Below are 26,736 nucleotides of genomic sequence, written 5' to 3'. Positions count from 1 at the left end.
CTTTCAGTATCTACCTATAGGTCACTATCTCTGCCGTGGTACTTACCAACAAAATGGTATTCTACTTATTGTGAAATTCTGAAGTCCTGGAGACTGTTCCAATGAGGAGCTTTAATTGCACTTAAACACTAACCTTTAGTTGCCAAGAATGATTCTATTTAGCAAGAGCATGCTTGGACTATGACACAAGGATGGAGGCCAAAAAAGTTACTGCCCTTCCACTGCTGTGAAGCGGGGTGCAAGCGAAGCTTGGGATCTGAGGCTCTTTGTAACGCCTCACGGCGAGGGCGGCACGTCAACGTCGACCCCATCTAGAATGAGTTCCCGGTGGCATCAATCAAACACTGCCTGTTCTTTGGCCAAACGCACAACACGTGGCCTGCTCCCACTGCCATTCCTTCAATGCAGCCTGCTCTTTGGCAGAACAGACCAAACGCGGCCTCCCCATCTGACTGCTGGGCCTGAACTGGTGTGGGAAACTGCGGGTGTCGGGCGAGCAAACACGCGAACACACCCTTTCCCTCCTCCGGAAGAAGGGGATGCCCGTGATTGGCTCATGCCTTGTGCTGCTTCTACTTACCCATCTTAAAGGCAGCGTTTGATGAACTGACAGTGGCTGAATCTGTTAGCGTGGTGGTCTCGCGATCCGGAGGTCGGTGGTTCGAATCCGCAGCCTGATAAGCAATTTCTATTTTTGCGCAGCTTGGGTTTTTTCGCACGGTAACACCGACACCAGTGAGGCAATACAAGCTTCTGTTAAAAAGGTCGCAAATGGTTGCATCTTATGCCCGTTCCTGTTGATGTGGACATTCAGTGTTATTTTTCACTGTCAGAAGTATCCTTGAAGAAGGGGGGGGGGGGGTCAACAAAATATCGGCACTAAAGAAGCAACGTCGACGTACATGGTAGTTGAAATAAATCGATGATTAAATGTTGATTATGCTGTCATGTACGACGCACAAATTGTTAGATGGATCTGGCGAGCTTCAAGCTCGCGTGTCAGCACTCTCATTGGCCTGTTGAGCATGTTGAGCCGACGCCGCTACGACAATGGGACGCTCACCGCTTCTGTTGTAACAGTTCCTCCTGCTCGGGCTGACCTGCCGGCCTCCCGTCATTCTGGAACTTGGCTCCATGGGTGTGTCACGTACCTTGGACGCGCATGCGTGGTCCCCTTGGCCGAGCCCTGTCAACAATGGTATCGTCGATCTACCGCAGAACGAGGGAGCGCCTACGTGGCATGCGGCACCAGCTTTGGCGGATGACGGAATCATCACCTGGCAACGCGGGCAATGCACCAGCATGAACATCGGATCCGGCGCGCAATATAAAAGCCCGCCACAACTGCTCTCTGCTGGGCACGACGCCGCTACGACAATGGGACGCTCCCCGCTTCTGTTGTTACAGGTTAGTTACCTGGACAATACCAGTGGCTATAAGTGCAATAATCGCTGTCTAATAGCGGTGTCGTGCCCGATTGAGCTCTATGACAGTGTCAAACGCGCACTCTGCTGCTTTGTGCGACTTGTTGCGGTTGATGCTGTCTGGGGATGTCGAACTTAATCCTGGACCTGAAGATTCTGTTTTAGACATTGTACGCAGTATAGCAGCAGGCCAAACTGCAATTTTGGTGGAGCTTAAGGGGATAAAAGAGAAGCAGGACGCCACAGACGTTGAGGTGAAATGCCTTAAGGACAGAGTCGCCACTCTCAAGTCCACCCTTAGCCTACGTGAAACCTTTGGGACAGACATACCTGACGGCATCCAGTCATTTTCACACCAATTAAAAACCATAGCTTCAAGGTGCGAGGACGCCGAAAACAGACTACGTAGATCAAATTTACTGTTTTTTGGCATCAGCGATGAGTCCGGTGAAGATTGGACGACTTCAGAGCAAAACGTCGTCAAACTCTGCGCTGAAAGGCTGGGGCTTACTTTATCAAGCGACCAGTTTGAACGAGTGCACAGAATTGGTCGATTCGCTCATGACAAATGCAGGCCAATAATCGCTAAGCTGGTCACATTTAAAGACAAACAGAATATTTTGGCTTCTGCAAGGAAGCTAAAAGGCTCCCGCTGATCTGTCCGCGAGGATTTCGCGCCAAGCACTCGCTTAGCAAGAAAAAAGCTGTTAGAATATGCAAGAGCACAGGACAAACCCTGCAAACTTTCACTTGACAAGATGCGCATTAACAACAAGGAATACATGTACGATGTTGATAGAGACACCGTCGTATTATGTAACAGATAGCTAAAGAAATCTACGGGGGCGCAGGTCCCTAAACTTCCCTCTTCTACTGAATCATCTCGTTTGCTCACAATATCGTACACTAACATACGCAGCATACTAAATAAGCGCGATATATTTTGTTCCTTTATAGAAGATAGCAAACCCGACGTTCTAGCTCTAACAGAAACATGGCTACACCACGATGTTTCAGATAGTGAAATTTTTATAGAAAGTGACATATTCAGCATTTATCGGCATGACCACAATGATAAAAAGGGCGGTGGTGTCTTACTTGCAATATATAAAAGGATTTCTTCTTATGAAGTTGACACCTCATCATCACTTGAGATTATCTGGGCTACCTGTCAAACCATTTGTGGAAACATATTAGTTGGTGTCTGTTACCGCCCACCTGAAGTGTCCCTTCCATTTGTTGATAAACTACGCGAAAGCATTGTCACTGCCATGCAGAAATGTTCAACTACCGTATTTACTCGCATAATGATCGCACTCGCGTAATGATCGCACCCCTAAAATTTGTCGTCAAAATTCGATTTTTTTTATTTCCCGCGTAATGATCGCACCCCGAACTTGCCGCAGCGATATGTCGTGTGCTAAGTCTAGCGAATAATGATCGCGCTTACCACCTGTCGAATGCTACGCGAACGACTCTTCAAGACAAGCCAAGCGGCCTGCACGCACTAAACATTCTTAAGTAGATGCCTCATTTCATTACTTTCATCACTTTCCGCACTTCCATGACAAAATGAGGTACAACCAAACTTGCCTTTATTATGGGTTGGCTTTATAATGGCTGATGTCAACAAAAACAATAAAGGCGCATTTCGATTCTTTTCATCTGCTTTTGCACTCGTGAGCACGCAACAAATCGCGCGCGGCAATGATAGTAGCCACGTTTACTCTGATACGTTAAAAGTGTACCCTATTCATACGCCGACGCTTGTAACACAGCTAAGATATTCGCCCACCATTAGCGGAAAGTAGTGAAGACAGATGCCGCAGTTTCCGCAGCATGCCCGTCATGTGTTTCTGTCACTGGCAGCTAAGCGCGCCCACCTATTTCTGTCCCCTCAAAGTGGACATGGCTACGTTATTGCCGCAAACTTGCCGATATTAACGATATTATTCATCACTAATACGGAAGAAACTGTTTCAATGCACGTAATGTACTCACGAGAAGAAAAAAAAAAAATCGCGTTCGGCTCGCTCCGCTAGCCGCCATTTTTGTTTTGGTGTCCCGCACCCGCAATCTCGCATCCCGCAGCAAACGCGGACGAAAAAAAAAATATTTTTTTTCCCGGGAAATTTAACCCGCGTAATGATCGCACCCCTGAATTTGCTTCAATTTTTCTGACAAAAAAAGTGCGATCATTATGCGAGTAAATACGGTAGTTATGTTTATCTGCTTGGCGATTTCAATTTTCCCCAAATCAATTGGCCATGCTTGTCATCGTCGTGCAAGCACGCAACCGATTTCATTGAATTAACCTTGGACTTAAATCTTTCTCAGGTAATCAATCAACCCACCCGTGACAATAACCTCTTAGATTTGGCACTAACTACCGCACCTGAAACCGTGTGTCCCGTGTTAATTTCTGACGGTTTCAGTGACCATAAGCTGCTTCAGCTGACGCTCCGAATTCCCATGTTATTCACTGGGTTTCAACATAAAAAAATTCGGGATTACAACAAAGCTAACTACATTTTCATCAACAGTGACTCATTCTTTCCGTCTTTTTCCCAACGTTCCGTTAACGAAAACTGGATACTTTACAAAGACAAATATATTCCGTACGTTTCGGCAGCGAACGACAAATCTAAACCATGGTTCAATAAAAAACTTCGAACACTACGTAATAAAAAAAAAAAAACGTCTGTACCGCAATGCTATAAATCGGGAGAGTCCTCATGGAGCAAGTACAAAAATTTCCTTAGTGAGTACACTTTAGCCTTACGCACTTCTAAAGACAAGTACTTCGCTCACGACTTACCTTCTCTCCTGAAGACTAATCCGCAAAAATTTTGGCAACCGTTAATACCCGGTCACACTTCTGATATTTCTCTGCTAGACGACAAACAACCACCTCTTTCAGACGGGGAATGTTCATCACTATTTAATGCATATTTTTCTTTTGTTTTTACAAGGGAAGACCATTCCGATATTCCAGTGGTTCCGGATTACGATTACCCATTTATGGCACCCATAAATATCTCAACTGAAGGCATTGTTAGCCTCATTAACGGACTTAAAACCACATCTGCTTGTGGTATTGACAATATTAACACTAAGCTATTAAAAAACACAGTATCTACTTCAAGTGTCATCCTATATCATATCTTTAAGCAGTCCTTGTCGTCTGGTGTCTTGCCCGTTGAGTGGAAGATTGCGAAGGTTTCCCCATTTTTAAAACTGGAGATAGACATAGGCCTGAAAACTATCGCCCAATATCGCTAACATCTGTGTCATGCAAACTATTTGAACACATAATCGCCTCGCACATTTACACGCACCTAGAAAAAAATAACTTTTTCTTTCAGAAACAGCATGGCTTCAGGAAAGGTCTATCTTGTGAAACACAGTTACTAGAATTTACCACCGATCTACATAGCAGTATGAACAACAGTCAACAAATAGACGCCATTTTCCTGGACTTTTCAAAAGCATTTGATCGCGTTGCCCATTGCTGGCTCATTTCTAAAATATCTCATCTAGGTATCGACTCACTAACCCTTTCTTGGCTTAGAAACTTTTTCTCCTTCTCCTGTCACTGAGGTCACGTCTGGTGTACCACAGGGGAGTGTGTTAGGGCCTCTGCTTTTCCTAATATTTATTAACGACCTACCTTCAAACATTTCCTCCGGCATACGACTGTTCGCCGACGATTGCGTTGTTTACCGACAAATTAATTCTATTAACGATCATACTGCCTTGCAGCATGACCTTCACATTATTACCGACTGGTGTAATATATGGAAAATGTCTCTTAACCCTTACAAATGTAATAATATATCGTTCTCACGCAAGCGCACTAGCTCCATATTCACATACACCATAAATAACACGAACCTGTCACGTACCACTACTTACAAATACCTTGTGTAAACCTCACTAGTAACCTTTCTTGGTCTCCGCATATCACTACAATTTGCGCAACTGCATCTAAAACCCTTGGCTTTCTGAGGCGCAACTTGCAAAATTCATCTGCTGACGTGCGTAAATTAGCATACCTGACATTTGTACGCCCGCAATTAGAATTTGCATCAGCTGTATGGTCACCACACCAAGAATATTCAATAACCATGCTGGAACGCATCCAGAACAGAGCTGCCCGACATATAACTCGGAATTTTGATCGAAAGTCAAGTATAACGCAGATCAAGCTCAATATTTCTTTACAGCCCCTAGACATCCGCCGGAAGATTGCTTTGCTCTGTCTATTTCACAAATATGTTCATTCCGATAAGCCATGCATATTACCCCTCGAAACCCCCGTCCGTACGTCCTCAAGATTACATAATCATTTTAGCTTCTAGCGCATTTTCGGTAAAACCACTGCTTTCAATTTATCTGCTGTACCTCGTGGCATATCCCACTGGAATGGTCTTCCCGATGATATCGTCACGATAACTGATCGTAAAATATTTCGTGAACGCCTGTGCATGCTTTTTACATAATCTCCTTCCTTTTATATATCTGCTATGCTTGATCATGCTGTGCTTTGTTTTGTTTTTAGTTCAGCCACTGTACAGTTGTCTTAGGTTTATTTTTGAGTTGTTTCCATTGTACTTAACAGTTCTTTGTTACATTGCCCCCCTTACTCAATACCCGACAGGGCCTGTAAGGTGTTTTCTAAATAAATAAATAAATAAATAAATGTGCAGCGTCGGTAAGATTAGCATTTCCTCTCTTCATGGTGGATCTACACGACGGACGGCGCATCACGTGACTACGCGTCACGAATTTGTGCCGTCCGCGCGTCATCCGCGACCCCCACGGACAACAAATGCCGTGCTATTTTTCGCATCCGGATTTTGGGAGTCGAATGCTGCGGATTTAGCCTAGCATGCTCTACAGTCTGGCAACAAGCGCGGCTTTGGGATCTTTCTGAAACAGCTTCATCGCTGCTGACACCATTCGTGTCTGTTCGCGAGCGTGCGATTCGCACAAGAGCGACTGAAATGAACCTGAGTGGATGAGGTAACTTTGTTCTTACATCTCGTGGAGCAGTTCGCCGCGTTGTGGGACATGGCTCTCACCGATTACGCGGACACGAGAGCGTAACAAGACCTCTTTCGATGAAACAAGCACTCGTCATCATCCAATTCGGACAAAACGACAGCCATTGCGGCCAACCGTTGTTTCCTTTCGATTGCCATTTTCATTCAGAGTGAAAAACACGTATGACAAAGTCTTTGTTACACCGATGGCGCCATCTAGAGTGAGTAGAAACAAGCAATCATAATAACTTACGTCCACTGAGATCCGCCCGGGCCACCACAACATCGTCGAGGCCATGTTCAGCCATACAGCCACTCTAAGCCTACACGCAGAGAATCTGAGTATCTCTTTCGGAAACGGTGCCCGCTCATCACGAATAGATTGCTGTCGAAGCTTCTGGGCACAAATATAAACCAAATACAAGCCTCAGTTTGAAAATTACGGGTCACACAGTGGACGACGACGACTTGACAGGTTCGAGGCGGACGGCAGTCGCTTCGGGTGGTGTCGCCATGTTTATTTTTCCGGCGCGGTCGTATGCTCAGTCCGTCCGTCGTCTGGATGGGCTTCGCAGCAAGACGGGCGGCGGATTAAGCGTCCGCGGCACAGATTTGCACGGAGCCGTCCGGCGTGTGGATACACCATCAGCGTTGACTGCTGCATTGTGGCGTGGTGGAGCACTGCCATTACGAATCCCCTCACAAACTATGAGCTACCAAGCTGCACTAAGACCAGTGCACCAGTTTCAAGGATTACAGCACGCATGCATGCGCACTCAGATGTGCATACATACAAATTGTTGATTACGTCTCTCATTGTACTGTTACACTAAGGTACGTTTTAATACTGGATAAAATTGCTGCTTACTTTGCACATCACATAGCATTAATTATAAAAAATTCAGCATGTGCATATTATAGCCGGCTATAAAAAAAAAAGTTACGGGGCTCCTTCCAACACATCATGCTATGTTTCGCAAGCTGTTCCAACAATTAAATAGATGATTACACAATGGTGGCCGCTTTTCATAAGTTAGCTTCGCTGGAATACATCCGTGTTAGTGGCAAAGCATACGAATTTGGTTTCGTGTCTTGGTGAACTGTGCAAGCTATTTCCGGCCCAAATTTCTTTTTAAAGAGTTGCACGCATTCACCATCATCATCATCCTACCTTAAAGTTCAATGCAGAACGAAGGAGCCTCCCTGCAATTATCATTGTCTTGCACTAGCTGATGCGAACTTGTGCTTTCAAATTTCATCATCTCACCTAGTTTTCTGTCATCCTTGGCGAAACTTCCCTTCCCTTGGCGCCCATTCTGCAACTCTAATGGTCCTCTGGTTATCTACCCTATTCATTACATGGCCTGCCCAGCTTCATTTTTTCCTCTTAATGTCTACTAGAATATCGACCATCCCTATTTGCTCTCTGATTCACACCGCATTTATCATTGCATTGCTCTTTGTACGGTCCTTAACGTGTTCTCGAGATTCTTAGTTAACCTCCAGGCTTATGTGCCATACTGCATGCTTAGAAGAACAATGTATCCAAGTTGACATTTTCAAATTCCCCGATTTTTTTCAGGTTTTCACCAAGTTTCACGTCAAGATGGGCTGACACCATGTCACCTGATGCTGTCACTCTCTGGTAAGCATGTTAAAAAAATAAAAACAATGCAGTTTGAACAGTAAGGAGTAGTGTTTATTTTATTCAAAATAGAAAACTGAAACAAGGGGTTTGTAAAATGCACAGCTACTAAAATATCTTCCAAAGAAACTCGGTGCCCTTTAATCTGTGAAGGCTGACCAGCGGAGCTGCGTATGTGGGCCCCTTAATGGTGAACTGCACTTCTGCCGCGGGTCAGCCTGGTATTGCACTACCTATGGGATTGGCCCATGTGTGGGGAGTGCTTAAAGCCTGCTTCATCTCCGCTGCAGGTTGGACTGGCATTTCATGACCTTCGGGATTAGCCCACATATGGGGAGTGCTTAATGCTTGCTTTACTTCTGCCTCGGGTTGGCATGGTATTGCACTTTCTTCGGGATCGGCCCATCGTATGAAAAATTGTTGGTCTATGCGCGGATGCGATCTGCCAGATCTTAGCAATAGACAGCTTCACTGTAAAAAAAAAGTGGTCTAGCTCACGGCAAATAGTCAAACATTTTAAAATGCGAATAAAAAGAGATGCATACAAAAGCAAATAGAGCTATTTGTATCAACTGATAGCAAGCTCATTGGTATTATGCCCGAACTTTGTCACATATCAGATTCTCCAAGCAACTGGAAAGTCAACCTCAACTGTCCTGAGATACTCTCAGACTGCGCATAATGCTTCAGTGTTGCATTTCACTGCTTTAAGGGGTTTATTTTGGTGTGGATGTGGGTAACCTGCATCTTAGTGTAAGCCAACACTTCGCTTTTTGAGCTCAAGCTCCTTCAAAGAGGCGGCGGCACAGTTCCTTTCCCAGTCATTCGTCAATGCAATGGTCCTTCCTATTCTTGTCCTCGTTCCGCTGTGTGTTCGCCCCATGGACCATTTGAAGCATCCTTTTGGTCAGTTGTACAGTCCGATTTTTCAGAGTCCCTAAGGGCCGCTACAATGTCCAAAAAAATGAATGCATGTCTTTTACTGCCCTTAAGGGCCCAAATCGCCACAGGCACGTCCAAAAAAGCTCTGAAGGTCTGCCAGTACACTGATTAAGAGTGTCTCAAGAGTGTCTTGCTTCACTCTTGAGCAGCACTTACTGACTGCACAGTAATAACAAGCTCCACCAAATGGCTAGATTACTTCTGTACTACTCCAAGTGTTCCAAAAAAACTTTTGGAACACGAAGTAGAAAAATAAATTCTGCTCCTAAACTGCTCCAGAATGACAACTTTGTGCTTGAAATCCTAAACTGTCTTGACCACCACCACTGAGGGGTTGATCTTCAACATCACTTATGTACGTAAGATAAAATCTTAAGAAACACTTACTGGTTGTCTAAACATTTTGAAATGGTTTCACAGGTTCTAATTTAACACTTCTTAAAACATAACAGTGAATAACGATTTTGGTATTAATTTCGGTAACATATTTCAGTATTCTGCAGTTGATTTGGAGGATTATGCGTCATCACTGGTCTGCAATTATGGAAGTTTAGAGATAAAAAAGTGGGGGCAAGAATGCCGACGTTTTACACATTGTCGTTGTACAGAACGAAACCTATGCAACTTGCCATAAAACTTGTTTATATAGTATTTGAAATTACCCTAAGAGAGTATGTAAACAGCTGGGGTTTCATAGTTCTAGGTTCTTATGTTTTCGACTAGCACCTCCCTTTAAATGGCAGTAAAAGGCATGCATTAATTTTTTTTTGGACTGCCTGATTTTCTAAATGTTTTGTTTTTGCAGTCCTCAGGGAACCACCCCTTGCCGCCAAGAAAAAGCACCTTTGACTGTAGCAGTAATCAGTGATTCGCCTAATTGGCAAACAGTTCAGTATGCCAAACAGCCTCGAGACAGCTGTACCTCTGACAGAAGGCACTAATACACAGTGCAATGCACTGTTTCTGCACCCTAGACTGTGGGATTCTCATCCCGTACTCTTGGGTCAAAGGAACGACAATACAGTAGTGCAAACAATCACAAAGGCATTTATTGCACCTTTCATTGATCAATGCCTGCTAGCCAAGTTGCTATCCACAAAACATGCCAATGGGCGCGCGACAAATCGCGGAAGTCCGACTCACCGTGACCGGATAGCGAGCGAATATGTTCGCCCCTTGCTGGATCCCAACGCCTGGTTGTTCGCGTGTACGGTCACGCGAACGGTGGCTCTTTCATATAAGGCCTCACGAGACGGTCTTGCAGAAGCATGGATCGGCGCACGCCTGGCACGTCCGCGCTGCTTGCCGTCCCGAACCAAAGAGGAAGCGTGTTCTCCCTTGCGCCCCCAAGTAACCCTGCCGTTTGCATGGCCTGGGGCCCGCGGCGAAGCCGCAATGCAGGAGACGGAAGCTATACAGGAAAAACAACATATCAGGGGACGTGCGACAGTCGCGCATCCCCACAAGACAAATGTGATAAGAGCTATATTATGTGACCTATCATAACTGCGTGGTGCCAATACAGACAGGATATGCAGGGCATGTAGCGATGTGGACAGTAGCAATGGAATGATATCACCAGTGTACAGAGCGATGAATTCATTCTTTCTCTGTTACTGATAATCGAGAACTGCATCAATTAAAAAAATGTGAGAAAAATTAAGAGAAAAATCATGTGTGAAGGAATACTACTCATCATATCTATTGCAATTATTCTCAGACAGCATTCCCTCTTTTTTGCTTTTATTATTAGTGCATTTATATAGTACTGCTCACCTGCTGTTCCATGTGTTCCATCGACACATACACGATCAGTTCCAAGCCTCTTGAAAAGCTCCTGTTGTGGTGTGGTCATGATGACTAGCATAAAATATGTCATCCAAAAGGTCCTCATTTTTTCTCTAAAAGAATGTCACTTTTTGGTGTTTAAAGGGAAGCTGAAAGGTTTTCCGGAAAAAATGAGTGAACATGTGTACATAATGGTTTCCAACCCTCCGAATTCGAATATCATATCGAAATTGAGCGAAAGAAAGCGCAAATATATTTTATTTCGACGAAAAGTGCAGCAGCGGACACGCCCAGCTCGCGCGTCTCGTTTCCGCCAGTGATTGGTCGGGCTACCCGTGACGTCAACTTTAGCGACCGGCCGCTGCCGCTCCACATGAAGCGCGGTGCCAGGTAGTTTGGTGCCGCAATAGAAATTTCAGAGGTAATAGAAAATTTAGAGAGACTGCATTTTTCTGAAGAGTTCGGCGTTGCTCCCTACATGTACGAGCCGATTGCAAAGAGCCGGCCTCTCGAAAAAGCAAACGATGCTGGTGCGAGCAGTGCTTTCGACGAGAACGAAAGCAAAGTCTTGGGATCTCCTCGTGTTGGAAATGCTCTTTGGTGAGTATGTTTTTTGCAAAGCGATCTAGTGATCTCGCCGATCTAGTGAGCTCGTTTCCAGTCAAACAACTGCAGTGTTGTGTTCCTGCATGCCTCCTCGTGGAACGTAAGCGGGGATGCGATCGTCGGCATTTGTGCGCTGTCGAAAGCTGTCGGCAACCTACAAATACGGTTCAAACGCGTGAAAAGCTTCCCGGTTCATGCAGTACGTGTAGTGACCTTCATCTGTGCGCCATCCGCACACTACTCGTAACCGAAGTCGTAAAGGCGGCGAATTCCGTCGGCTACGTGAGACGGTCGGTTTCTCGCTGTGCGCGAGAGACGGGGGGAGCGTAGCGTCCTGGCGTGCGCCGGCTTTCCAGCACATGCAAACTCTACATTTGCACTGCGTTATGGTAGCTGCGTGCAGGCTGTTTTACAACACACGTGCAAATAGAAAATTCGCGGCGCTTTGCGACGAAACCTGCGTCGAGGGCGGGAAATAAACATGCACCTTCCGTTCAGCGTACTAACATGAAGGAGCTCGCAGTAAATCAAAATCCAGGTTTGGGCGAGTTCGTGTATTCATAAGGCCTTCCAACACCAGTTATCATCAGTCAGTCCGCACTCGTGCCGTCTTTGTTTTCGTTGCTCCGATCTTTTCGCGCTGCGTTTAGAAAGCCTGCTAGTGGAAATTCTGGTGATAATCGTCGTCACGGAAGTGGTTGGAGCACAGCAGTGTTGTTCTTGAGGGCTTGAAATTCTTTCGCTTTACAGCAGCCTCCCACTTCTTTAAAAGCTTCTTGTCTTGTGGGAACCAATGGAAGACAACATCGTCGCGGCCGCTGGTGTTCGTGCAACCGTAGGCTGCACAGAAAGACGGCATGATCGGCCCACCACATCAGTTGATGCTGCGCACGTTGACCACCACTCTACATACACACAGACGCACCAACAAAGAAATGCAGGGTCGATCGAAGCAGATTACGACGGCACGCACGCAGAAACAAGCACGGTCAGGCACGGTCGCGCAGGCTGCGAAGGAGCAAAACACTAAAGTTGACGTCACAACACCGCGGTTTCCGGTCTCCGCTCGCATCGTCAGCGTCAGCAGCAGCGCGCGGCATTCGACGGGGGGCGGAGCTACAGCGCAATTTCAACCGACGATTACGTCGCTCCTATTTGAAAAAAAAAAACCCAAATTTGGCCTACATGGTTTATAAGGTTCCCGCATCCGTATATGAGCGTCTTATTGAATTCGACAGACTCTTCAGCTTCCCTTTAAAGAAGAGCAATAGGTTCTCCTTTTCACTATGCATCCTCTCAACCCAGAGTTGCACGCTCACATAGTCATTATCATGCAGCCGCTCGGTCTTTGAGACTCTGGCATCCCTCATTATGTTGCGGAGACCCTGCTTGCTTAACAGGTTGATGCGGTGCAATGTCTCATCCACGTTGGACCGCACATTATCCAGTACTGCATCAATGGACACGCCTTCTCGCAGCTTGTCTTGAGAGAGTAGAGAAAAAGTGTATATTAGTTGAAGCATAAATAACTATTACCGAGCACGCAAGGAAGTCAAATGGGCACTGATGAACATTTTTTAATATCATTATTTAGAATTCCTTTAATTGAATAATGAGTTACATTGACTTACAAAAACCTTTTGCAATGGTGGGTGTTAAATAGTTCAAGCTGTCACAATTTTTGTTCTTTTTAGGCCAGCTCTTTGCAAGGACATGGTGCTATGCAGCCTTCAGCTGCTGAAGAGGCAAAATTACATTTCTGAATTACACTACACGGTTACATTACATTTGAAGAGGCAAGATTACATATTTAAGTGTTTCAATGTTTGGTGTCATTGATAAACCATCATAGGGATTATCTGCACCAGTGTTATCAGGTACGTAAGTGAAGAAATTTATTGTGTGTACCAAGTTTACAGCTGGGCTGCCAATTTCATCCTTCACTGTTGGTAACCTTGTTCGCACAAAAGACATTACTGAAGCATTGTGAAAGCATTGCACTGGACTGGACATGTGAAGATTGTGGTTCATATCCTACCCAGGGCAAAAATGTCTTCCACTTTTATTTCCTTTACTAAATATTGCCATTATTTACAATTTCTATCCTTCAGTTAGGACTTCATTTTCCAATTACATTCCATAGCAGAAGTTATTGCCACTTCCATAGTGGCATGCCACCATAGAAGAGCAAAACAGAGTCGGCAATCGAAAACGTGCAGCATTTCCAGATTAACTTAAATATAAACATCACTGTTACTGACTGCATTGATGGACATAATTTGATTAATGTCAATATAAAAACTGTCAAAGCTTTCAGCAATTATTTATATAGTTGATTTATCAGTCATTCATCCATATTTACGGAGCAGACACACCTGTGAATGTATGCTTTGAAGGCTATGCAGTCATGTGGGTTTTTGAGTTAAAGGTATTATTTCAGTCGAGTACTGACTGGACACTTGAAGCTGTTTTACGAGTTCACGTCTAATACCCAGGGTGTCTACCAAGTTGACATTTCGAAATTCCCCAAGTTTTCCAGGTTTTCCCTGAGTGCCACTGCAAATTTCCCTGAGTGATGCAGAACTATGTTTTATATCAACACGGGCTGAAACCATATCGCCTGATGCTGTCACTCTCTAGTAAGCACATGAAAAAAAAAAGCAACTTAATCCAATTTGAATACTAAGGAGCAGTGTTTATGTTATTCAAAGAGAGAATAGACGGCAGGGGTTAGTAAAATGCACAGCAAATAAAGTGTCTTCGAAAACAATTGCAAATAAGGTCGGACATTATCAAATACGAATAAAAAGGAGATGCATACAAAGGCAAATATTTTCTAATATGAGCTATTTCTATCAACTGATAGCAACCTCAGTGGCATGAGGCCTGAACTCTGTCACAATTGAGATTCTCTCTCAACAGCTCGTAAGTCAACCTCAATAGTCCTGACATACTCTCAGCCCACGCACGACGCCAGAGTGTTGTGTTGCACTGCTTCAAAGAGTGTATTTTGGTTTGGATGAGGGACACCTGCATCTCGGCATCAGCCAAAACTTTAATTTTTGAGCTCAAGCTCTTTCAAAACGGCGGCAACAAGCTTCCTTTCTCATTTATTCCTCAATGCGTAGGTCACTTCTGTTCTTGTCCGCCTTCCGCCACTCGTTCGCCCCAAGAACCATTTGAAGCATCTTGATCAGTTGCACAGTCCACGACCGATTTTTCGAGCTCCCTAGGGGCCACGAAAACGTCCGAAAAATCGGCCAGTTGGAAAAAAATAAATGCGTGTCATTTACTGCCCTTAGGGGCTCAAACCGCCACAGGCACGTTCGAAAACGCTCTGAAGGCCTGTCGGTACACATATTAGGCATACCTGTGCTCGTACTGTGACAGGAAATGCCGGGTGCCCGCGTGCATAATTAAGATATACATACTGTATTCCGTGGCGCCCCTTCCCACGCTTGTTATGCTTCACTGCAATACTTTTCCGTAAGCTTTACCGAGTAACATTTCTGTACAGTGGCGAAGCTGACTTTCACGAACCGGCATTATGCAACGCACCGTGTTTTCCAAGTTTCTAAGCCAATCGCAAGGACCACAAAGGTGGAGTCCGTGCCATTGCTGACAGCAGCGAATTTTTTCAATAAAAAGTTCGGCACCCAATGGCAAGAAGCTTCGTAGCGAACGTCGAAGCAGCTAGGCCTAGCGTTGCCGCAGTGGTGGCAACGGGTGCCAGCGGATCTGCGTGCGCGTGCCGGTTCGAGGCGGCGAAGTAATGAAAACGGCAGCGGTGGTGCCTTTGATTAATGCCGTTTCGAACCTGCGGTCGCGGCAAAACGTCCGGAAAATCGGACGGCAAGGAGTTCTTGCGTCGGAAATTTCACACGTTCTGATACGTTGACACTATAGGGTACGAGGTGGCGCCGCGAAGCCGTCCAAATTATCAGGAATCTGGAAAGTCGCTCGTTGACTGTACACTGGCAACTCCTCCTGCCAACGACGAGTCATTACGATTCCTGTCTGCTATTCGAGCCAGCATTACCGCGACTTTCGACCCTTTCAATAAAATTGCCGCTAATTTTCCCTGATAGAGGCCCAAATTCCCTGAGTTTTCCCTGACTTTTTCCAGACTACTCAAAATCCCTGAGAATTCCCAGTTTTCCCAGTTGGTAGGCACCCTGAATACCCCTGTCACACGGCAAATCTAATGTCATTTACAACGAATGACATTTGCTGATAATGCCATTTCTTTAGTGTCACACGGTAAAACGTAAGGACATTTTCGTATATGACATTTACAAACAAATGAGTTCGCCAAACTCATTTGCATTAGTTTGGAACTGAATGTGTATCCTCGACACCACAAGTTTACCAGTGTTTTGCAAACAGTACATGCTTCTTTTTTGTTTTAACAAAAAATCACTGTTATTCTACCCATTTTATTACCTAATTATTGCTTTAACGACATTAAAGTCCATCACGTGCGTAAATACAGAAAACTACTCTCAGTCCAGTGAAAAGACAGCCGTCTTTAGCTTTCGCTGCAGCAGTTGTGTTGGTTCTCACCGGAGCATCGGCCGCGGCCACTTCAATTGACTTGGCATAAAAGCGTGCGCGTGTTTACCTGTGGCATGCGCCAAGAATGAGGATATTAGAAGCTCGCATGCACATCAGAACGGCGATGACATGCAACTGCCCTTCTCTTACCACTTTAGCAGATGTAGCGGACGCACGTATCATTCTCTTCGCCCTGTTGCTTGCCTTAGCTCGACTCGACTTCGTTGGCAATGTCGACAAGTTCGTGATCGAACGCTACGGTTTGAAAGCAACGATCACGTATTCTAGTGGAATTTAGCATATTGGAAAATAATTATTGGACAAAAGTGAGTTTGAGGCGTGTCTTTTTTTTTACTATCGTCATTGTCATCATTTTCAAATGACAGTTTTCGCCTTGTGGCAGCGTGCTGCAATAATAGGGAGTTTTAGAATAGGGGCCCCTATAGTTTGGGGCCCCAAAGAGCTTTGCGGGTGTTAGCGTTGGGGCACGTAGGAGTGAAGAGTTTTAGAATAGGGTTTTACGTTTGCGGGTAGCGTCTTGCGTTGACAGCGCCACTACGGCGTCAAAGAAAAGCTATTAGAAATAATTAAATAAACTATACCATTTTATGACAGGAATAATAATTTTGACTTGCGTGTATTCGCATTTAATTACAATTTAGAGGCTATTCTGTAAGTAGCAAACAATTAGTTGCGTTTAGTTTTGAGCAAACCAACTTTACTAGCCTTCACCAGCCAAGCTTAGCCGTGTTAGGCCTACGAGCCATAAAATCCACAATCGAATTCAATATCCGCGGCGTCTAATGAGTCAATCTTCATAACACACGCTAGTTGAGAGAAAGCGATAACCGCAGTCACTTCTCCTAGCTTGCGAACTTCACGCGTTACCACGAATCGAACCCAGTTTGGTGCTAGGTTAGAGCCGTCGCTTCGATGGGTGCCGCCATGTTTGCCGACGCAAAACTTTTGGGGCCGCTATTTGGGCTCCCGCTAAATCGGTGAAATAGCGTTCCCAACGCAAAACCCAAAGGCAGTTTGCGTCTAGCGCATGCGCAGTGGCTTCGACGCTATTTTTTTGGGGCCCCAAAACGTTTGGGGCCCCTATTCTAAAACTCTCTAATGACATTAATCGCAAGAAATGTCATTTGTTGGAAATGACATTAGGTTTGCCGTGTGACGGGTATAAGCCTAATTATCGTGATCGTTCCAATCATGTTTCATTCACATAGCTGATTCATGAGCATTCAAAATATTTAGGTACCATATTTTCCAAACCATAGGTGCCACTATTCTTTTCATTTTCGTCCAAGCGTATTATACAACAGTGTAACTTATATATGCAAGACCAACATGAGACACTCTTTTTCTCCAGCAATGTACTTGCAGTTTATTTTACCTGCTAGAATGTGCGGCTCATGAAATTTTTTTTTACTGAAGTTTAGTGCCCTGAAATAGGTAAGTACGACATATTAGGATAAGTGTATAAACATGCACAATCGCATTTCACGATGCTGACCAAAGTTAAGATAGATGCATCTTATACAATGAGTTATATACACATAATTTTTCTTTGAAGGTTGTGAAAAGAGGGGGAAAGGGGGTGACTTGTACAACAGTTCAAATTATAGTCCAGAAAGTACGGCACATGGTTTGTGAGCCCTACATATAGTAGAGTAAAATACAACTTGAGCTGATGAAAGTTTCACATGGAAAGCACATCTGCTGTGGATGACCTACAGTAGTGGTGAGAGGTCGCAGTTTCATCGATGTCTGTAATACTTGCACATCAGTTGCGGCAAAATGGCAGACATAATTATGTACAATGCACCTTAAGTAATCCCAAGTGGAAATTATTCCAGCTTACTGCTATTTTGAGACATTGAATCCCTCTAGGATCATAAGTCATACCAATCCAGTTAACTGCAAGCCTGAAAAATAAAGCAGAAAGAGAAAAAGCCACAGTCTGCTGCGTGGCCTACAGTGCACCAGGAGGCACTACACCTTCCTGCTTGGTACATGAAATGATGCAAACAAGTATAACTAAAGTCGTTGCCTGCAATAAGAATAGCCATATAGGTCAAATATAGGCCACTGGCTGTGCCAAGGTAGTTGTTAGCACTGTGAAATAGGAGAACAGTTCCCTTTTTTCTCTCTCTCTCTGAACTCTTCAGGCATTGATACAATCTAGCAAAATGATAAACATGTTTATGATGTCATTAACTATAATGCCCTGCAGTCAGTAAAAGTGGCCTCGAATGATGTCGAAATCATGAATTTCAAGCGCACTAACATGTGCTCCAAGTTCACTGCATGGTCTGGCATGAGTATTGCCTTGTATTTGGGGTGTTGAAAACTCAACAACCACTCTTTATGTATTATAAAGCAGAGCAAAAGCGGTTTCTTTCCGACTTGGACAGAAAAACACGACCCAGTTCAAAGTCGTGGCCTCTGTGCTTGAATTGGAAAACCACATACATACCTGTGTTGTCTTCGGTCACAGCCATTGCCGCAAAACATCTTTTTCCACACTTAACACTTGAAGGCCGCTTCGGCTTTTGTTTACTGTAGCTGTGGAAAAAGATAACCGGGTGGTTTATTCTAACTTAAGCACTGGACTTCCAACACATGCTTAATGGTGGTTCTACTACACCATTTACACCATTTAGCTACTATTCAACTTGCCTGAAACCTGGCTACGTGAACTGCGCAAAGGTGTGGTATTTTCACGCTTTCAGGGCAACGCAGCGTTTTCAGCAGAGGTATGAGAAGGAGACTTAAATATAGGAAACAAATAGTGAACGTGCAAGTAATTCAGTTTGAGATGGATCATCTACTAGACTTTTCAAATATTGAGTAATATTTGCAGTAATGCAATGGATTGCCCGAAGTCAATGCATTGCATGCAGCATTTCAAGGGCACTTGGTTTGTCTCTAAACAAGAACACAAAACAAATCTGCGTTTTTACATGCCAATACCACGATCTGATTATCAGGCATGCCTCTCTCAGTAAAAGTTTCGTCCTGGCTGTCAACACCAATCGAAGGAATTACTATATGCAATGCTAACAGGGTACGGTGACAAAAGCAGCATTCATAGCAAGCACAATGGCATGCGCTAAGACCCATTGACCACTGGAAGGCACACAGTTTGCATTGCATACATGTATTCTTGCATGTGGTTCAGAACTGTATGGCAATTTTCACTCAGCTGCTTTCATTAGCCCACAAAAGTTTTATTTAACTATTTACAAAGGCTTTCTACCTACTCAAATAAAAGTACTTGCAACATACTGGCATGGTACCAATTGGCTGGTTCTGGGTGTTAAAATTTTCTTAAATGTGTAAGCATCTCTATGCTTACCAAACGTCCATCACGCAAGATAAAAATGTGGGCCGATCCAGTGCAATACTGGGCCAACCCAAGGCGGAGGTGAACAGCCTTCAAGCACTAAACAAAGTGAAAAGTGCACACAATATAGATAGAGCATGCAGCAGCGAGTGGCTTTACCTTTGTTCTGCCTGTCGCTACCACGAGATCGCTCGCAATCTCTCAGCACACACCGCACCCTGCCCCTTTCGCAGATCGCTTTCAAGATATGGGCCCGCTCTTCAAGGCAAAGCGACGAGAACACGGTGTTCAAGATATGGTTCACGCAACGCATAATGGTTTGACGTAGATGGATAAGGCACTAAAGAGCAGTATCAGCTTATAATGATCAGAACGTCATCAGCACACCTGGCGCTGCCGTCTGCAGCAGTCCGTGTTGCTGCGACGCTGCTGTTTATACCGGTCATATTAACTTCCATAACACTTTTTTTTGTTCAAGTACTCTAAAGAGCCCAGGAGGCATAGGGGTGGGGGATGTTACGATTGGCTAGCGGGGATAGTGACCTTCTGGCTTCGCTGCAATGAATCGCTTCGTGAAGCCAACAACATGCCCCCTTCGGAGCCACTAAGGCTAGACACGTTTGGCGGACAGGATTGTTAGCTGGTTCGCTGTCACCTTCAGGGACCAATTGGAGCAAGAAAACTCCTGGAAATGTTTGTTCTATGGCGTTCCCCCATGTACTCTGGTAAAAGTCACAGTCATGACAGATTCAGCAGCTAACTGCAGAGTCAGCTCAGGAACCAAGACGTGCCAGCTTGAGTCAAGCGTGACAACACCTGTCTATGAGGCCCCACTTATTTTGGTGTGTTCAGTAAAACAAAAGTGCAAGAGAGTGTGTGAACCTTCGCCCTCAAAGGCGGGTACTTCGACGACTTTGGACGCTTTGGTTGGATGAAGGTTGGATGGCAGCTTTTCCTGGCCTAGGGATCTAGTAAGGACGGAGAGTGTTTAAGCAGACATTTTTGGCTGTTCAGTGTGCATCTCAGTCATGCTAGACTGATCAGATGTAATGTTCTCCACCCTTCATGTAGATATTGTAAATAAATCCCCTACTCCTCATTCTTAATGAGAACAAGTTCCTCCCTTCAACAACATCCTTAGCATGAATGAGTCGAACAATGGTATGGGCCAGGTACCCTTTTCATGGCAGACACCAACTCTTACAGGGATTACAATGAAAGGAGCAACAAATACCAAAAGTACACAACTAAACAAGAAATATGAATTGGAACAACATGAATTAGTGCAAAAAAATGACTTATTACAGGGTATATACAATGTGTGAAAAAAACATAGAAATGACAAGGGTCAAGGTTCCTAAAATACTTATCACAATGAGCTGTTTCACATTACAAAACAATGGAAAAAAATTTAAGTATAGATTACTAAACAGGAAAGCAAAATTGCATATTAAATAAGAACATCAAGAAATGCAACTGGAACAGAACAGCAAGGTAAGAGGTAGTTCAGATTTCTAGGAACAACTTCAAATTATGTACAAATGAGTCGTGTCAGATAGCGAGGAGGAGAGGTGAGTGGAAAAACAGATTAGTGTGGGCGAAGATGGGTGCGATTTTAAGTTGGTGATCAAGCCGTCAAGACACACGTCACAAGCTAGTCTGATATTTAGAGTAACGTGGGATAACCGGTTGGAGTAAATGAAAGAAGGACAATAGTGTCAGAAGCCTGCGTATATTGAGAGGAGCTAAATTAATTTAATATTTGATTTCCGTAACTCTAGATGTATGCAAGTAGTTTCTTGTGATGAAGCGAGCAACCTTATTTTGCAAAAGACTCGAGTTTGTGCTCGAGGTAGGCCTCGACACAAACTAGAGTCAGCGTCAATTAAGTAATTAAGACACAAACTAGAGTCAGAGTCAATTAAGTAAGCGAGAAATTTTGTCTTGGAGTTAGCCGAGTGCAAATAGTGCCTTATGAAGCCAAGAGATGTGATTGCTTTAGTAGAGTTTGCCGTTTTTACACTCTGCTAAGCAGCTGAGCGGAGCGGATGTGCGAATGCACATGCGCCCTCCGCTTAGCTGCAAGCGGGCTGGCGGAGTCAGAAACACGGTCCGCTTACAAGCTGCCTGAACAGAAGGTTGCTGCCATTTTTTCCTAGCAAGGTGGTCGATGCACACACCCACTCTGGCTTGTGCATCGAGGCACCTTGCCTGCCTTGCTCTTTACAAGATAGATTTGCACAGACGAAGACTTATGTCTGCTAGAAGGTGCGCATGCTGACCCATTTGAAAACCTCGCAGCGCGGGAGTATGTGATGCACGCTGTGCAGCATGTTAGCATCAGAAAGGATCAGATTGTATGCAAAATGCAAGCTCGCTGGCTATCACGTGGCATTCCCCAAGATGGGGCTTTATTTTCCACTGGATAAAATGGACCGGTAACACATTACAAGTTCATGTTTAGATGCTTTATGGACAAATAAGCTATATGTATTCGTTTTACTTATAAAAGTTTTACTTATAGGTGCTTTTATTTTGTTTCATTACCCTGAATTCGGCCAGAAGGCACTGCAAATACGAAAGGAACATCAAGCGGAAAGCCAGAGAAGCCGAGATAATCTCGTGGGTGGCGGCAATGGAAAATAAACCTGCTACGAGTAACTACTGAAGAGGAAATAACGATATCGGGAAAGAAACAATCTATTATAACTCAAAGGGAAGTTTATTACTTTCTGAAACGAGCTCAGGATGCCTTAGAAGACGCACTTATACAGCAAGATATAAGAAGGAAGAAGCATGTGCTTGCTGCGGTAAAGCTAGGGAAACAATAGAGCATGCTTTACTAGAATGTGAAATATCTCCCCAACAGTAGATTTAGGCACCACTGGCCTATACACCATTAATAAAATATATCCAGAGAGGGAGATTAAGATGGACTGCAATGATTGTAATGGCATCATTGGAATCAGACATATGCTGGCGGGGTGTCCTGCGACTCTCCCCAACCTCGTTGAAGAATGGACACAGTGGGAGAGAAGGATACAAAGCGCATTGTTTCAGGACCAACTAAGGGCAGTCCAGGGGGCCCATGATGTCGCTGAAAGGCTTGGCCTGACAGTGCCAACGTGGGAGCGGCCCGCCTTGGCTTGAGAAGTCAAGCCTCTGGACCTCATTACAATAAAAGTTTTCACACACACACACACCATTGGCCTGCTTGAAGCCCTTGGGTTCAGCAAGAGCAGGGGGAAAGTAAAAATGTATGCAGTAAAGATTGGTAAGCAGCGAATGGAAGATTGGTGGACAAAAAGTAGGGAAACGACAAACAACAGAGGCTTGCAAAGACAAAGTTCAGAAAGTTTGGTTATGGGAAGTCATCGTGGGTTTTTTTTTCTTTGTTAACATACGTCGAACATTAGGCAATACAAGAGCTTCATGGCGCAACCCACACCTCTTTCCAAAGGGGACACTCGTAGCACCTATCCATCCATCCCTCTGCTCCGCTAGGCTAGACATACAACTAAAACGTACAATCACCCACCACTCCACCATGTGGCTAAGCGGGGCAACTTGGAGCGGGGAGAACTGTAAAGACACTAAACTAAAACATTCTAGTGAAAATCACATCTACGCAAATGTTCCATGACAGATTGAATGACAAATGAACACCCAGATATTGTGAATACCAAGGCTATGGGCATGTTTTATAATTTTGTAATTACATAACACGGGTTTAGCTGTAGTCCTGAATCTGATAGCTTTTGTAATATTAATGTTGATTTCCGCTTGCTTACTGCCCCACTTAGAGATTGTCTAGGTAAGATAGAAGGTACCAGGTATCCTCAGGGTTACTAGATCACGCAATCATCAGCAAATAGTCTATGATCATAAACGCTTACCATTACTAATATCGTTAATATAATCTAAAAACAAAATAGGCCTGAGCATGGAACCTTGCGGTACTCCAGATTTGACATGATTTAATGGAGACAAATGGTCATTGATGAAAACTGATTGCTACCGGTTAGTTAAAAAGTTGGTAGTCCACCTAGTTATTCTCACATGTATGTTAAGATCTGTCAGTTTATGAATAAGCCACAATTGAGGAACCTTGCCAAAAGCCTTCGCAAAGTCTACAGATATTACATTGATTCGATAAAAAAGATAATCAATCGTGTAAAAGTCCATGCCGATTGATAAAGAAAAAGTTTTGTTCTGTAAGAAACTTCATTAGAGCAGATGAAATGATGAGTTTGCAGCACATGCTGGTAAAGAAATTGGTCTGTAATTTGATGGGTTAGACGAATCACCAGATTTAAATACGAGAATTATGCAAGCTGCTTTCCAATCATTTGGGACGCATCCCGTGTCAATACATTGCTGAAAAAGCTTGGCTAAAATGCGACATATTGCAGGTTTGGATATCTTCAGAAGTTTAGGGCAGATGCCATCACAACCAGGAGCAGAGTTAGTTGGAAGACAATCGATACAGGACTGTACTACTTCAGAAGCGATATTAATGTTGTGCATGCTTGAATGCAAAATAGGGGCCTGAAAGCTTCTAGGTACACCAGTCTCATCTGTGAAAACAGATGAAAAAAACTTGAATTCAATAGCAACACGTGCCGGAGAAAGAATGTTACCATCCTTAGATAACGGTACCGTCAAGTTCGATAATTTGGGTTTCCTAAATTTTTGTGTCATTGCTAAGCATGTCTGAAATGTCATGGTTGAAAAATTTATCTTTGGCTGTTGTTGTTACGGTCCTGCATAAGTGTGCGTGCTCACGATAGGGCCTCCAATCTTCCACAGATGCTCATAGATTAGCTCTGCAATATAAAGGTTTCGCATGCGTCACAAACCAAGTGCTTTCTGTGCAGGCTGTTATTTTGAATTTTGGAATATGCTTTGCTTTTAAGTGTGATCAGCCCATCATGAAGTACCCAGTTTGTGTTTATGTTGCAATGAGGGAATGACTGAAAAAAGTCGACAGAAAAGATGGAAAGGTCACTAACAAGCCTGCTGACATACACGCGGGTGTAATCAAATATTACTTTCTTTCTATTTTCACGTTTTTTCAGGGCACCTATGAATTCACAATGCAAGATATTGTGGCCACTGATACCATCCAATACATTTTCAGTTACATTATTTGGTTCTGTGGCTAGTACTGAGGTCAGAGTGAATCACCATGAGTGGGAACAGAAACAATTTGATGCAATTTGAAAGTTGAGAGCATGTCAGGAAAACATAGGCATTGACGTTTTTCTTGTGCCATACAGGGGTCGGCATCAATGCCATTCAATATTGGGATAGTTGAAATCGCCGACAAGAAATATTGGTGATGTCGGGTACTTGTTCTGGACAAAACTTACACATGTTTAGATGATCCGGAAAGTAGTGGGATGAATCAAGTGGACGATAGCAGACTCCAATGACAGAGGTAGAATGTGTGGGCAGACAGAGCGCAACCCTTAAAATTTTGAGGCAGGAATTAGTTTCAATAACGCAAGCTTCCAAACTAGATTTTACTGCAATTAACACACCGCCACCTCTCGATTCAGTTTTATGTTTTCTAAATAATGAAGGCTGACGAGACGAGGACGATCCAAAATATCGAATGACAACCAGGTTTCGGTGCCTAGAACATCTACTTAACAGGATTCAAGATAAGAACAAGAGGTGATCTTGCTTACGAAATACGCTGCGGAAGTTTGACACTAGAATTGACACATATGCATCACAGCGTTCATTTTTACATCACTGGGTTTTTACGAGGACATGACGTTTCGGGAGGGCACTTACTTCATTAGTGGTATGGTCAAAGACAAATCGTGTTGTCTAGTAGAAGCTTCTCAAACAGAAGTTTGAACCTTTCAGCGGGCTTTTGTTTGGAACGTCCGAAATCTCGGAGTTTCTTCCTAATGGACTGCATCCTCATTGAAAAATCCTTATCAATCCACACGAGATGATTCAAACCTTTTTTAGTTTAAATGCATTTTTCAGTATGTGTTTTTTTTTTTTAAGTTTAGGAATTTCACAATTATCAGCCAAGTATGCCCTTCTATTTTCTGTCCTATTCTATGGGCACGTTCAATTTCACCAGCTGCAATGCCTAAATATTTAGAAACCAACTCAGTTACAAGCCCTTCCTTTTCCTGCCACATCTCTGAGTCTTGCTCAATAATTGCTTTAAAGATAAGGTTGTTGTGACGCAATCTGTTACTTAGGTCGTCTACCACCAAACTCGTGTTGCAATTGTCCTGATTTTATGCTTTCCAGTTTGTCCTGGATATCCTTAAGCATGTGAATTACCTTGTGACGCCAGAGGTTCCTTCCATTTTGGAAAGAAGTTCAGTAACATTCGTTTGGACGTCTTTTACTTTCCCTGGGATGTCTTTCTGAAATTTTCCATTACAGGCTGCCGTATCCTTGAAAAGGGGTTGATAATGACATTCGGCTGCGTGGAGATGAGCAAGTGGTACAATGCTTAAGCGTACTTAAGTCCCAGAGGAGTTTCTGCATGAATTTTTCAATTGTTTATGAAGGTTTCTTACCTATTCAAAGGAAAGTATTTGCAACATACTGATGTGGTACTAATTGGCTGCTGCTGGCTGTTGGCCTTGGTGTCTTCCTTTGCTGTTGAGCAGCATTTACTGAGTGCGCAGTAATAATGAGCTGCACCAAATGGCTACACATTACTGCTGTACTACTCCAACTATTCCAAAAGGACCAATTTTTCTGCTCCAAAATGCACCACGACTACTTATTTCCTAGTCCAAATCCTTAACTGGCTAGGCCACCACTGCATGCTGACACACCACCCACTGTGGGTGTGGGCTGTATTAGCCAAGTCTCAGTAAGACAAAAATAACTGTGGCACTGTTCTTTTTGAGCTTTGTTACTTAATGAAAAGGCTTTGAATTCAGGCCACCAGTGCTGCAATAAAGTATTCCTATTCCAGCCGCCCCACTTGTTAAGAGCTGCATGCCACCTGCATTACTGGCTGGGCCAGTCACTTGAAATCGGTGGACTATAAGGTTAGAGTAGAATCAAACAGAAGAATTTTTTTCATATACTGGCTTTGGACGTCCCCAAATTTTTGGGATGGGCCTGCTATAAATTTTACGTATTCATAACATAGGAAGGTTATGACGACATGTAACCCAGGCAGGCAATGCTTTTGGAAACGAACTTTAAACTTTGCCACTCCGACAGTGGTGAATAGAGTGATCTGTTGTCATGTTTAGCAGTACTACTTGCATCTGACCGCTGGATGTATTGTGTCACTGTTCATTATTTATTACATGTGCTTATACCATGTGCTCCAAAAAGATGTTCCAATCATTGGGGCAATCTACTAATACCAGCTACGTACTTTCGCAA

The 26,736-nt window shown here is 43.9% G+C and overlaps 1 protein-coding gene and 2 long non-coding RNA genes across 26 annotated transcripts in view; 1 reads left to right on the top strand and 2 right to left on the bottom strand.

The window, feature by feature from the left end:
* LOC139057478 (uncharacterized) overlaps positions 1-23,056 on the top strand; it is a 55,023-nt gene extending 31,967 nt beyond the window's left edge. For 15 of the 23 annotated variants that reach the window (XR_011512821.1, XR_011512819.1, XR_011512829.1 and 12 more), the window contains 2 exons: positions 1,081-1,407; positions 8,052-8,152. Coding sequence is in view for 2 of the 23 variants with exons in the window: in XM_070535806.1 (XP_070391907.1) it covers positions 1,081-1,407; positions 8,052-8,084 (360 nt within the window). In the remaining 21 variants the exon portion in view is untranslated. Of the gene's footprint in view, positions 1-1,080; positions 1,408-8,051; positions 8,153-9,861; positions 10,040-19,586; positions 20,349-21,915 lie in introns of those variants that run through there. The other 8 variants (XR_011512834.1, XR_011512830.1, XR_011512838.1 and 5 more) reach the window with 5 other exon arrangements.
* LOC139057479 (uncharacterized) overlaps positions 1-26,736 on the bottom strand; it is a 67,918-nt gene that overhangs the window by 18,608 nt on the left and 22,574 nt on the right. Inside the window, exon 3 of one of the 2 annotated variants that reach the window (XR_011512840.1) lies at positions 18,484-18,572. This is a non-coding gene — a long non-coding RNA (uncharacterized lncRNA). Of the gene's footprint in view, positions 1-17,134; positions 18,573-26,736 lie in introns of those variants that run through there. The other variant, XR_011512839.1, reaches the window with a different exon arrangement.
* LOC139057480 (uncharacterized) lies at positions 10,084-15,187 on the bottom strand. Its single transcript, XR_011512841.1, has 2 exons — positions 10,833-15,187; positions 10,084-10,467 (listed from the first exon to the last, which is right to left on the bottom strand). It is a non-coding gene; the product is annotated as an uncharacterized lncRNA (long non-coding RNA).

This window comes from Dermacentor albipictus, chromosome 3 (assembly GCF_038994185.2).
Source record: "Dermacentor albipictus isolate Rhodes 1998 colony chromosome 3, USDA_Dalb.pri_finalv2, whole genome shotgun sequence".
Lineage (NCBI taxonomy): Eukaryota > Metazoa > Arthropoda > Arachnida > Ixodida > Ixodidae > Dermacentor > Dermacentor albipictus.
This window is presented reverse-complemented; position numbering and strand designations above follow the sequence as displayed.